At 39.8% G+C, this 13,504-nt stretch overlaps 1 protein-coding gene across 1 annotated transcript; it reads right to left on the bottom strand.

Moving 5' to 3' along the window:
* Positions 1-5,171: 5,171 nt before the first annotated feature.
* On the bottom strand, positions 5,172-8,945 carry LOC109168873. Its single transcript, XM_019317728.1, has 9 exons — positions 8,408-8,945; positions 8,137-8,321; positions 7,263-7,538; positions 7,108-7,166; positions 6,748-6,784; positions 6,588-6,659; positions 6,319-6,469; positions 6,038-6,202; positions 5,172-5,789 (listed from the first exon to the last, which is right to left on the bottom strand). The coding sequence occupies exons 1-9, from the start codon at positions 8,597-8,599 to the stop codon at positions 5,436-5,438; spliced, it is 1,491 nt and encodes a 496-aa protein (XP_019173273.1). The 5' UTR covers positions 8,600-8,945; the 3' UTR covers positions 5,172-5,435.
* Positions 8,946-13,504: the final 4,559 nt, after the last annotated feature.

Below are 13,504 nucleotides of genomic sequence, written 5' to 3'. Positions count from 1 at the left end.
CAAAGCATAGCAACAACCACACCATTCCAACTCAAAAACACTATAAATAACCCACATAAATACATCATTTCATTGACTTATACTAGAGGATGGAATGGGAGAAAGGTAGGAGAAACTTACCAAGTCTTGAACCTAGGGTTTGGAGAAGAGAAGCTCAAGACAAGAAGGAGAAGAGAGAGTCGAGAGAGAGAGAGAGAGAGAGAGAGAGAGAGAGAGAGAGAGAGAGAGAGTGAGTGAGTGAGTGATGGTGATGATTTTTGGAAGAATGAATAGTGTATCCTATAAGGAAACAATATATAAGTGTAGCTAGGGTTTGATGGGTAAAATTGTCAATATAAAATTCTAGGGTAGAAGATATGGATTAGGGATTTAAGGTTAGAGGAATTGACTAATGAAATATTATTGAGTTGGTTCACAGGTTCCTCTCAGATTGACTTTTGGATACAAGAATATTTTTTCCCAAATTGATTCTTGAAAATTAAGGCACATGAATAGACTTTTGTATTTATTTATTTATTTATTCACCATACGGGTCTTTGAATAAATACTTTATTTGAAAAAACCACTAGTCAACTTAGGAACAATTTATTGAGAAAAGATTTGACTAGTTATTTATAAAATAGGCTTAAATTGGGAAGAAGAATTTTTGGGTTGTTACAGCCTTTGTGTCAGGCTTGGTTTTGAAAGTTTGTTTTACGTTGACAGTGAAGGTTTGAGTGGTGGCTTGGCGTTGTTATGGAGGAAAAACAATACAGCAAGGCTGATTAGTTTCTCTAAGAATCATGTGGACGTGGAAGTTAGTATTGTCGACCTTTCTCCGTGGCGTATGACTTGTTTCTATGGTTTCCCATAGCGTAGTAGGAGAAATGACTCGTGGGATTTGCTTAGGTCCCTAAACCCTCGCTATCTTCTCCCTTGGGTTGTTGTAGGGGATTTTAATGATCTTTTGTTTCAATCTGAGAAGCGAGGTAGGGTCCCTCATCTTGAGAACATCTTTCGCCGTTTTGGGGAAGCTTTGGATGATTGTGGGTTATTGCAGTTGCCTACGGAGGGTTATCCTTATACTTGGGAGCACGGTAGTGGTATAGATGCTTGGGTTGAGGAAAGATTAGACAGAGTTGTTGCGTGTAAGGATTGGTGTAGTATGATTGAGGGGGCCAGGGTGGTGAATTTGCTCACACGTACATCTGACCATTCAGCTCTTTTCCTTGGGATCAATGCTCTTAGGGGTAAGGGTGGTGGTTGCAAACAAGGGTCGCGTCTTGATATAGCTTGGCTGCTAGATGAGGGGTGTCGTAGTGTGGTGGAGAAGGCGTGGGGTGATTGGCATAGTGGTGACTTGTTAGACTATGTTTAGCTCTGTGGGGACTGTCTGTATGAATGGGGTGGGGATAGATTCCACTTGTTTGGCAAGCAGATTAAATTGCTGCAGTCAAAGCAGCATGGCTTACGTGGACGCACTGATCCGGCTACTTTGGCCGAATTCCAAGCTATTGAAGGCCAGTTGTGTCAGTTGGAGGTGCATGAGGATTTTTACTGGAGGTAGAGGGCAAAGTAGCATTGGTTACGGGGAGTAGATGCCAACACAAAATTCTACCACATGTATGCTTCTTCCCGTAAGCATAAAAACACTTTGTCTAGAATTAAGGACCCCTCTGGGAATTGGGTTGTGAATGATGAGATGGGTTCAGTGATCTTGAATTATTTTGTGGATATCTTTAATTCTAGCAATAGTTCAGTGAATTATGATCCTTTCTTTAGCATTGTTACCTCACAGATAACTTAGAGTCAGAATGACAGTCTGCTTCGCCCTTTTGAAGTAAAGGAGGTAAAGAGTGCCCAATTTTCTATGGTTCTTGATAAGGCCCCGGGGCCTGATGCGATGAACCCAGGATTCTACCAGCACTTTTGGGATGTAGTAGGGGGGATGTCTCATCTTTTGTGATTGATTGCCTACATTCTTGTTCTTTTCCTGGGGGATTGAATGATATCAATATTGTTCTTATCCCTAAAAAGAAATAGTCTGAGATGGTGTCTGATTTAAGGCCTATTGCCTATGTAATGTGATTTATAAAATCATAGCAAAGATGCTAGCAAATATAATGAAACTGTTCTTGGGTGATGTGATTTTAGAGTCTTAGAGTGGCTTTTATTCCTAACATATTGATTACAGATAATATTTTAGTTGTTGCAGAAGTAGTCCACTTTTTGAAGAGAAAGTAGTGTGGGAAAGTTGAGTGAGGGGCCTTGAAGTTGGATATAGCTAAGGCTTATGATAAAATGGAATGGTCTTTTATGCGTAATATGTTTGGGTCGTTGGGTTTTGCTAAGAAGTGGGTTGATTTGGTTATGTTGTGTGTTACGACTGTCTCTTATAACATCCTTGTTAATGGAGCCAGGGGAAGTAAGGTAACGCCATCACGTGGGCTAAGGCAAGGTGATCCCCTCTCTCCCTATCTATTTATTATTTGTGCAGAAGGCCTTTCTCTCTTATTACAAAATGCTTAGGCTCATGGTCCAATTCATGGTTGTAGGGTGGCTAGAGAAGCCCCGGCCATCTCACATATTTTCTTTGTTGATGACAGCTTGTTATTCTTTAAAGCAAATATGCAGGAAGCTGGAGTTATAAAGCAGTGCCTCCAAACCTATGAACTCTTGTCTGGTCAGACTATTAATTATCATAAATCTAGTGTGTGCTTTAGTAGAAACATTGTGGTGGAGGACATGGAAGCTGTGGTTGCTTTGTTGGGGGTTACCCAGGCATCAAATTTTGGTAAATACTGGGATTGCCATCCTTTGTTGGGAGGAATAAAAGGTTAGTTTTCTCATACATTGAGGATAAAATCAAACAAAGAATTGGCTCCTAGAATAAGAAATTACTATCTCAGGCAGGCAAGGAGATTCTTTTTAAGAGTGTGGCACAAGTCATGCCTACTTTCCCTATGAGTGTTTTCTTTCTTACTGATTCTCTATGTGTTGCTATTGGAAGGACCATGAACCGCTATTGGTGGGGTTTGGGAGGTGCTAATGGTAGAGGTATTCATTGGATGACATGGGATCGTTTATGGAAGCCTAAAAGTGTTGGTGGATTGGGTTTCAAGGATCTTTGTGCTTTCAATCTGGCTATATTCGACAAACAGGCGTGAAGTTTTCTCACAAATTCACAGTCCCTGGTTGCTCGTGTTTATAAAGCAAGGTATTTTCCTATAACTACTTTTATTGATGCTATTGTGAGGAATAACTCAAGTTATTGTTGGAGAAGTATTACGACTGCCCATGAGTTAATTTGTAGTGGTGTTAGACGAAGGATTGGTGATGGGGCATCTACATTAATATGGGGCCACCTTGGCTCTTACATGTTTCAGATCCTATGATACATACCACTATACCCTAGCACCTGCACGACTCTAAGGTTTTCGGCTTGATTGATCAGGCTACTCATTCTTGGGACTTATCTATTCTTAGGGATATTTTCTTGCCTATTGATGTGAATCGTATCATTACGGTCCATATATGCCCAGCCTACGAGAATTTTTGGTATTGGCATAGAGACCTTAGTGGTGGTTATTATGTGAAGAATGGTTATAGATGCATTATGGGTGAATTCGGAGCTAGCCCGGTTAACTTTAATAAGTGGAATTCCCTGTGGTAGATTAACCCACCCCCCTCCCCCCCACCAAATGGAGTACTTTCTTGTGGAGAGCTATTAGTGGTATTCTTCCTACCACTACTAATCTCCTTATAAGGAGAGTAGATGTGAGTCCTTCATGCCCTATGTGTGTTTCCTTTCGTGAGGATACCATGCACTCTCTCATTGAGTGTGAGTTTGCACAACTCGTTTGGCATGAATCCAACTTCCCCATTTCTTGTGTGGTTGGATGATTTTTTCCTAGTTGGTTCGAAAATGCTATGGTTATGTTGACAGGGGATATTCTTGTGAAAGTGGTGGCAATCCTTTATTACATTTGGAAGGCCCGTAATGGCACGGTATGGGAAGCCAACATGCAGCGGTCGAATCAGGTTGGAAGGTTGCATCCGCCGCTCTCTTTATTTGGGAGCGAGCTTCTGGAGCAGCTGCCTCGACCACGCTCACTACCTCTCTGTCATGACAGCTGTCGCCACCGGCAAATGGCGCGCCACTTTGCTTCTTTGATGTTGGTTTTTCACCGACAGTAGGTACAACCACGTTTGGTGCAATGCTTTGTACTGCAGATGGTGAGTTTGTCGCGGCTCAAACGGCCACCTGCCTTTCTGCACTAACGCTCTTATGGCGGAATCTCTAACTTGCAAGGAGGCTCTCTTGTGGCTCAAAGATCCTGGAGTAGCAGCCGTTGTTCTACACACAGACAGTTCGGCTTTTCATCGCTACCTTACTACCTCGGCTGTCATGCATAGATCTCGTATTGGGATTGGGGTTAATGATTGCTTAGATCTCATGTCTTCGTTTACTGTTTGCTCTTTGCTTTTAGTTTCTAGACAGTTAAATTTGATTGCTCATACTTTAGCTTCTAAAGCCTCTCATCAGACTAGTTCTTTATACTGGGACTTTGTTTAAGCTCTTTTGCAATAATCTACTTTAGTCGTTTTTGCTTTTTTAGACGACGATAGAATGAGTAAACTTTTCTTTTGTGTAATAATTCACAAGCTACACAAGAGAGGTAACCCACACAAGAAAAACATCGTGTGATGGACTCGATTAAAAAGATATTGGCCATATTTGGTAATATAGTTAGTTTATCAACCAATTTTGGCTTATTTGATCACTATTAGCTGTTTGACTTGGTTAAACATTCAATATAAGTGTTTGATTAATTAACTTTTTGTAACAGTTTATTGCTCTAAAATGCTAAATTCAAAAAATCGGTCAAAACAACTTTTCCAATCAACTTTTTGAGAAAATCATTTTACATGTAATCAACTATTAGCTATTAGCTAACAGCTAATTTAGCAAACATCTTTCTACAATCAGCTAATGCTATCAACTAGACAAACCCTATAACTCAATTAGCTAACAGCTAACATCTATTTACCAAATAGCCATTAGCAGAAATCGAACTTGTAACCTTCATATATGAGAATCATGCTTCACTCAGTTAGTCACTTAGTCACGGGCATCCACCCACCAACCCCTTTCAAGGCAATATTTTTTGTTTTCTTATACAGAGGAAGAGTAAAGATTAAAGAACTAAAACTAAACTAAACATTACCAAAGTTACTACAAATGCAGATGGCAAGTTGAATTCTTCAAGATTGCCATAGTTATATCAGTGTATATTTACACTTTTGATAGTATTCTGAGGCTGTGTAGCCTAAGCTGCAACCTCCATGAGCAACAACGGAGTGGAGTTTTTCTTGAACTCCCAGCCAGATGGCAAATAAATCTACATCTGATCTCAACTCTACAAACAGAACTCAAAAACAACCTTAACATATCCCTAAACACGATCTGGGACAATGGAGCACCTAGAGAAATTTTTCCCCTTGTCCTGGTAAGCTTTTGCTGCCCACAACAATGTCAGAAACACCATGGAAATGGAGAGAGACAACATAGATGCCCACAGTTCCAGTGCTGTCTTCCTAAATGGCTTGCACTGCCTTTGAACAATGTCTGAGAATGCTTGTTTTACTTTGGAGCACTGAATCAGCCTCACCAAATCTGGAAAGATGTCTATCAGTTCTTGCATAGACTCACTGAAAGCGCTGCACTTGTAAAATATGGCCTCTGGAATGAATCTACCCTCGTCCCGGCAGTTTCTTGAAGAACTGTAGCAGGTAACCCGCGACAGAATCTATCAGGAAAACATGACCAATCGTTAATCTTGTTGGGCGGAGGCCAGTGAAGGGCCAAGTCCAGTGCCAAGTGGCTAGGGGGATTGCTGGGCAGAGGCCTGAAGGGCCAAGTCCAAAACCATGCCTCTCGAAAATGTGACAGTATAAGGAAATAAAGTTGCGCCTTCGCTACTAGCTATAACTTTTGGCGTAGTGATAAACGCTTGATCATAACAAATATTACAAAGGAGAACCGGTTTTCACTTACAGTTGGTAGGTTTCCAATTGGTATAGCATCCTCTGGGCATTGATTTGGATTGAAGGTGTAATTAGGTGAGCCTGAGAAGGGGTCACAGACTTTCCAAACTCCAAAATTATCTTCCTCGTTTCTCACTGATTGCAGCGCTGGCAACGCTGTAAGCTTTACGTTAATCTGCATATATCACGGGAAAACAACAGAAAATCGAAGCAAACATTAGCGCTGTTAGGTGAGAAGAAAGTTTAGATTCGCGGTCCAGATATATTATTATGATAAACTAATTAAAGCACCTTAAACATGCAAGTATGGATTGTATAACCAATTTTCACCAACAATTTTTTCGAATTTGTGGAGTTAGCGCATGGAAGTACAGATTGCAGGCTACTGCTTTCAGGATTCTGCTCAAAATCATCCAACGCGATGCAGATGTCTTCAGCAAAACTGCATAGTATTCTCCAACGCAATCAATAACTTTACAGGGAACACCGAAAAGTGTTGGTTAGGATTGAATACGATAAGTGCACAAAGAAATGAGAAGGAAAGAGGAGCTTGCACTCACTTGTGAAAGATAAAATTAATGCCAGTCAGAACCCAATTCAGCGTTGTCAAAATCCAACAACAAAAGATGATGCTGAGAGCGAACAGGCAGAACATAAGATGTTGTCTCGGATACCAAGTTTATACGGTAAGACAATATCAAAATGGTGTCTAAACCTTACATTATGAGTCCAAGAGGCCATCGGAATATGAAGGAAACTGAGCCAAAGCAGCATTCCATTAGTCTAACCACAGTGGTATATCACGTTTTCATTAGAAGGAACTGTTTATATAAATGAAGCTCTAGAGAAAAGAAACGGTAGTAATAGTAGAGATAAAAACTAGGTGTCATAAGTTCTTTAACTCGAAGACGGGCAAACACAGATTTAAATATGAGAAATCAGTGCCTTGGGCACTTACTATTTTATCTATGCATATATCATGGTTTTCGTTTTCTTTGTTAAAGTGGGGTTCAAAAACTGACACTTCAAACTTAAAACCACATGAAATCTCAAATTATGGATTATAGCTATGCATCTCACCTAATGCAGCGACCAGCAATACCAAATTGGCAATCACAACAGTGAGATTTGCAACATATCTGAAAGGAAACAAAGAAGAGGTGTTAACAAAAGCTATGGATGGCATATTCAACACAAGAAGAAAAAGAACACAAGACAGAAAACGGCAAACTCACAAAGCTACAATTGCTTCATTGCCCGAGTGCCTGGTTTTATCTATGAAGCTTTGAATTGATAGCGAGTCTCTTCTCAGCATATGTGTTGTCACATTCAACATATGGCTCGTATTTGAGTCGTACGGGTCTATGAGAGTCTGAATACTTAGCAATATGCCTTTCGTACTTTGCATCGTTCGCTGAGCATCAGAGCCAGCATCAAGGATAGTTTCAGTAAGCTTTTTGGTTCTGTGCAGGCTGCCCTTGTCTGCTACCAGAACAAAGCTGCTTGCAACCCTTCATCCCCAAAAAACATGAAAACCAATCAGATTCCTATGTTCCCTCTTATGCTATTCAAGACTATAGTTTTTATCTAAAAGCACAAAATGGGGAAGCCCGCCCGCCTTGTGACCCTAGTCCCCACCCCCTTTTGTGATCCTAGCCGGCAAACCAAGAAGGCTAGGCAAGAAGTCAAACCTGGGACCTCATGGTCACCAAGCCAACTATCTAACCAGCTTAGCCCAAAGCACAAATCTTCAATTACGGATAAGCCCGCAGCCACTTATAGAAAGTGCGCACCGGATGAAGCCCACCTTGTGGCAAAGAACCACAATGAGGTAAGCCAGCTTACGTTGTCTGACCAACTCAAATCAAGGATTTGGTTAGGCTAGGGGTCGAACCTAGGATCTCACGGTTACTGAGCCAATTGCCTAGCCAACTCGGGTTGGGTTATTCCCAAAGCATAAATCTTTAACATTCTATGTGTTATATTACCCAAATTAGCTTCACTGTGCTATTAAAATAGTGCAAAAACTTCAAAGATTCAGAAATGGCATCTGAATTGGAGTATGAATCCACACACAAATTAAAGAACAAAGAGTTAACAGACACTTACATGGCTAGAATGGAAAAGAAGACAATGAATGAGAAAAACAGTATGTATGAAGAATCCGGATATTGAACAATGGATGCAGAGCTGGGTCTGGAATTCTTGACGATTATATAACACCCAAAACCCAGACCAATCAACAACCAAATACCCGCGATAACATATCCATGGATTCCTGAAAACACGCTAGCCTGCAAAATTCGACAACTACGACGTTAAAAAACACAACATCGTATCGTAAAGAGAACACATGGGCACGCAGGGGAAAGAGACTCACAGCCCAGTAATTCTTATCGGTGATATTATAGGCTCTTCCAGTATGTAATTGAAGACGGGTCAAAGGAACATGAGCGGCGAGAACATCGTCGCGGTCGGGCGACAGAGCCGCCATGCAATTATGGGGCATCATAGTACCGGAAATCAATAACAACAGAAAGAGAGGGGAGAAATAACCACCGGACGGAGACATCTATCGCACTTGTTCCGCTGGCCGCGGCGATGTCAAAACTGGCATGATAGTTTTGCGCCTGTTGTGGACAGGGACGAGGAAAAGCCGCCGAAAGGCCGAAAAATTCTGATTCATTCCTTGACTTGTTAACTAAGGTTAGAATCGCTTGCGGTCGGTCTGTAGTATGTGATGTTGCCAAAACTTTTTTTTCGAACACAACAGAAGCTTGTGCTATGTCAAACACACACACAAACACACATACTATGTTTTCGTGCCTATGTAACAAACTCGATTTATAATCTGTGTCTTTACAGATCAAGAAAGGGGGAATTGAGAGTGGGCATCAGATTGGACGATGGGCAATGGTGGAGAGCGTGAATTATGGGGTTTCAGTCGCTAAGATCATATTCAAAGACTTGAAAATTGGTTTGCATTTGTCTTCATATACAAACCGCTCTTTTTTTCCGTTTTGCCATCAATTTCCCACATCCGTTTCATGCTATTGGCTGTCTCTTTTTTTCTTGCTCACTATAGGTGAAATCATTTGTCCAACCCCTACGCCCCGATTTAACAAAATTTATATAGAAATGATAAATTACAATAACTCAACATTAAGTGAGAGGATACTTATGTTTATAAAGAGACCATTATATTAAGCGTGACTTTCACATTGCGGTTGTTAAAACTCAATTATGCGTGCTTACCTACAATATATTATTGAACCAATTTAACTGTGATTCTCACATTGCGGTTGTTAAAACTCAATCGTGCGTGCTTACCTACAATATATTATTGAACCAACTTAACTACCTTTTATTTTTTAGGGGATGGAGTTTACTAAATAAATAAGAACTTATGATTTTAACTGGTAAAAAATCACAAAATAGGAAATTAGTATAGCTCATAGTCATAGCTAACCAACTTAAATCAATAAAATTAATAAGCCGCTTTCATTAGGAGTCAAATTTAAAACCTTGTGATTACTAAATCAGTCCAACCACCTATTGGATGTCTCTGTTTTGAGTGAAACTTGTAGTGTGAGAATGTGTACTGGGTAAATCTTGACTTGTAACTTTAATTGGCAAATGACTACAATAAAATAAATCAGTACATATTGCCTATAACTGACCAATTCAAAAAAAAAAAAAAAAAAAAAAAAAAACTTCACTAAAAATTAAATTTAAAATATTGTGGTTACAAAATTAGGTCAAAGTACCTATGAGGTCCCTATACTATACTATTTTGTTCAATTTGGTCATTTTACCTTAATTTTGTTCAATTTAGTCCCTGTACTTTTAAAAGTGAAACACAAGGACAATAGCTTATATTTATGTATTTATTTTGGACATATTAATGTAATATATTGGTGGTAAAAATAATTAATTTTAAATATTTATAAAATAATATATGAGTTAGCATGTAAGTATGATGACGTGACAGATATAATGTTAGCGTTACATCAGCTATTGTCCTTAATTGTTTCACTTTTAAAAGTACAAGGACTAAATTTAACAAAATTAAGCTAGAATGACTAAATTGAACAAAGGACTATAATAAAGGACCGGCAATTTATATCCTACACCACGGCGCGCGTTGCACTATGCGCCCAGATGCAAAACGACGTCGTTTTAATTTTTTTTTTTTTTTGAAATTTCTCGCCCCAGTGAATGGCAGTAGTTTTTTCTTTAAAAAAAAACCCGCTGTTCAAGAATGTACATAATGTTATACTAGAATACACATAATGTTATACATGAATGTACATAATTATATAACAAAATATACATACTCTTTTTAAAAGATAATACACATAATCTAACATAATACATAATAAACATAAACTTTTAACATAATACACATCAACTTTTAACATAATACACACAAATTTTATGATTCGGATGTACATAATTGTATAAAAGAATGTACATAATTATATAAAAAATACACATAACTGTATGAACCAATACACATAACGTTGTGAACAAATACACATAACGTTGTGAACAAATACACATAATCTCAGCAACTTCCTACCGCGCCTCCCAACACTACCCCAAAACGACGTCGTTTTGGGAGGCGCGCGGCGCACAGTGCTATGTGCGCCGTGGTGTAGGATATAACGATGGTAAAGGACCTAATAGATACTTTAACCACAAAATTATCATCGTGGTAATTTTAGCTGGGTTGTCCCTATTGGCTATTGCTGTCTTTTTCTTTTTTTCTTTTTTAACTTTTTCTTTCGTGGCTGACGCCTGATGCTGTGACACATACTGAACCAACTTGACAATTTGGCCTCTATCTATGAACGGTGTGAGATTTTCATATGCATTAAATTATTAATTATAGATACTTTGACTACCAGCTAATCATGTAATAACTCCACTTGGGGTTATGAGAAGTGAGTTTGGTTTAAAGGCCCAAATAATGGAGCTTGTTGTAGTCTAGTTTCATTAGCTCGACGAGTAATTTCACTCAAATGTAGAAAGGGACAAAATATGTTTGTCCTAACCAAGAAGTGGGTAATTATAATGTCAATACATCATAAAATTTAGTACAGTGATAGAGAATGTGTCGTGAATCGTGATGTAAGGCATATCACTATATCAAATCACATTCTTCTTTTAGTTTATTATATATTTTTTCCGTACATTTGAAACCCTCACAAGAGAGCATTATCTAATTCTTAAGTTAGGCGTACTACGAGGACCAACACCGAGCAAACCATTCAGCTCAACAGGGGCATTGTCCAAAAATATAATTATTAAATTGTATAAACAGAGAGTTTTGACAAACGAATAAGTGTGTCAAATTATATTTCCTTGTCTAACAAAATTAACACTTGTAAATTTTAAATTTTCTATTGAAATAATAATTTAAAAAAAAAAAAACATCATGCATACTCATTGATGGATATATTGGAGACGGGTTCGAAGTGAACTGGCCCGAGGGAACGCCAAGTATTGATTGTATTTTTGTATACATTTTACATACACTTAACCCCATATTTAATCATATTTTCAAGCCCCAAAAGGTAAATGTTATGTCAAAAGAGCTCTTATTTGCTTTGTTTGTGCATTTAGGCAGGGTCGGCCCTGATGAGGGCGAGATGGGCACCCAATCATTATTGTGTGGATCATGGTTCATAAAAGTTGTGTGGACCATATTTTATATACTATAAAATAATGTACATTCAGTACAAAAATAATGTACATTCAACACAAAAATAATGTACATTATATTCAGGGGATGTACATTATTTTTGTATTGAGTGTACATTATATTGTATAATGTATATACAGTACAAAATAGTGTACATTCAATATATTAAAATGTACTTTTTGTTATGGTCCACATAACACTGTGTGGACCATGACCCACACAATAATTTCTCATGGGCACCCACCCAGGGCCCAATGTTGAGAGGGGCCACCTAACTTGGGTTTTTTAATTTTTTTTTTTTTTTGTTAAAGTTAAGATATAAGAGCATCTGCATCAGTTGGGAAGAATGTGGGGAGAATGTAAGAGTGATTAGAAAAGAGAATGTGGGAGGGGGAGAAAACAAAAACAAAACAAAACTGAATTTTTTAAATAAAAAAATAATAATAAAAGTGTATGTCAGGTGCACCGTTCAGCGCACCAGACGCACGTGCGGCTGTGGCCATGCTGTGCGCTAAACGCGCACATCGTGAATTATTCATTTTTTTTTTTTTGTTAAATCTGACATGCTTCCTTCATTTGCAGGCTCATTCTTTTCCAAATAACTCATTCCCACATCAAGTATTATTTTTGGCTTGAGCGATTTATTGTAGAAATAACTCCATTTGAACCACTAGTGTGGAAAACTGCAGTATTTTTTCTCTCTAGATTCTCTCTAGGGTTTTTGCAATTCCTACTAGGGTTTTCCTAGGTTTTCAACGGTGATCGGTTTCTTTCTGTCCGGACGATGGCCGGAGACGTTGCTATGGATGACGAATTGATTGGGCGTGAGGAGGAGACGATAGCTGTGGATGAATGGAACGGCGGAAGGCTGCCGGAGGGAACTGATTTGCGCCGAACGGGAGAAGGGGAAAAGGGAATGCGGCGAGCCGGTGGAGCAGTTTTGGCTGGGAGGGAAAACCGAAATAATGAGGTGGTGCATGGGAAAAACGTACAGAGCGAGCGAAATAGCGGTGGTTGGCAAGGCGCATTGAATGGGGAAATCCGAAACAATGAGGTGTTGCATGGGGAGGGCGTACAACGCGAAAGAGGGAGAGGGGGTGTTGGCGGTGAGTTTGGTTGGCAAGGCGCATTGAATGGGGATGGTGGCAGCATGGCATATGATGTTGTGGGCGGTTCGGGTAGGAGGGGAACGGACAGTAGGGGGCAGCGAGGGAGGGAGGAGGTGGGGGGCAGTAGGGCAGCCGGGGGTGGGGGCGGGTGTGGCGGAGTTGAGGGATAGGTGGGCGGAATGGGCACTGCTAGAGGAGGAGGGTGCGGTGTTTATGCCGGGAGGGGAGGATGACGGGGTTGAGGGAGGCGGGGAAGGAGAGGAGGAGACATGGAGGGTGGTCGGGCGCTTTTTGACGCAAAAGTTAATTAAACTGGATTTTATGAGGCAGGTGTTAACGTCAGTTTGGCAGCCGGTGCGTGGGGTACAGGTAACGGAGATTCAGAGGGGTTTGTTCTTGTTTGTTTTTTTCCATAAAATAGATATGGACTATGTTCTGAATGGGGGTCCTTGGGCTTTTGAGAATAATGCACTTGTGTGTTGGGAAGTGTTGGATGGGATGAATCCTGTGGATGTGGAGCTGGATATGATTGATATGTGGGTACAGCTGCATGACATGCCGAAGGGGTACACATCTCAGGCAATTCTGGAACAGGCGGGGAATTTTTTGGGCTCTTTTGTTAAGCATGATGAGAGATTTGAAGGAGCACCATGGTTAACTT

The sequence above is a fragment of the Ipomoea nil genome, unplaced genomic scaffold (assembly GCF_001879475.1).
Source record: "Ipomoea nil cultivar Tokyo-kokei standard unplaced genomic scaffold, Asagao_1.1 scaffold3231, whole genome shotgun sequence".
Lineage (NCBI taxonomy): Eukaryota > Viridiplantae > Streptophyta > Magnoliopsida > Solanales > Convolvulaceae > Ipomoea > Ipomoea nil.
The sequence above is the reverse complement of the archived record's forward strand: the minus strand, read 5'-3'. Positions and strand labels throughout refer to the sequence as shown.

What these genes read in the sequence shown, in the direction of transcription:
- LOC109168873 (XM_019317728.1), bottom strand. Translation starts at nt 8,599, where the DNA reads ATGTCTCCGTCCGGTGGTTATTTCTCCCCTCTCTTTCTGTTGTTATTG. An exon ending in TTCTTTTCCATTCTAGCCAT is followed by an intron (nt 7,539 to 8,136) that starts GTAAGTGTCTGT and finishes TTGGGGATGAAG; the next exon opens with GGTTGCAAGCAGCTTTGTTC. An exon ending in ATTGCTGGTCGCTGCATTAG is followed by an intron (nt 6,785 to 7,107) that starts GTGAGATGCATA and finishes GCTTTGGCTCAG; the next exon opens with TTTCCTTCATATTCCGATGG.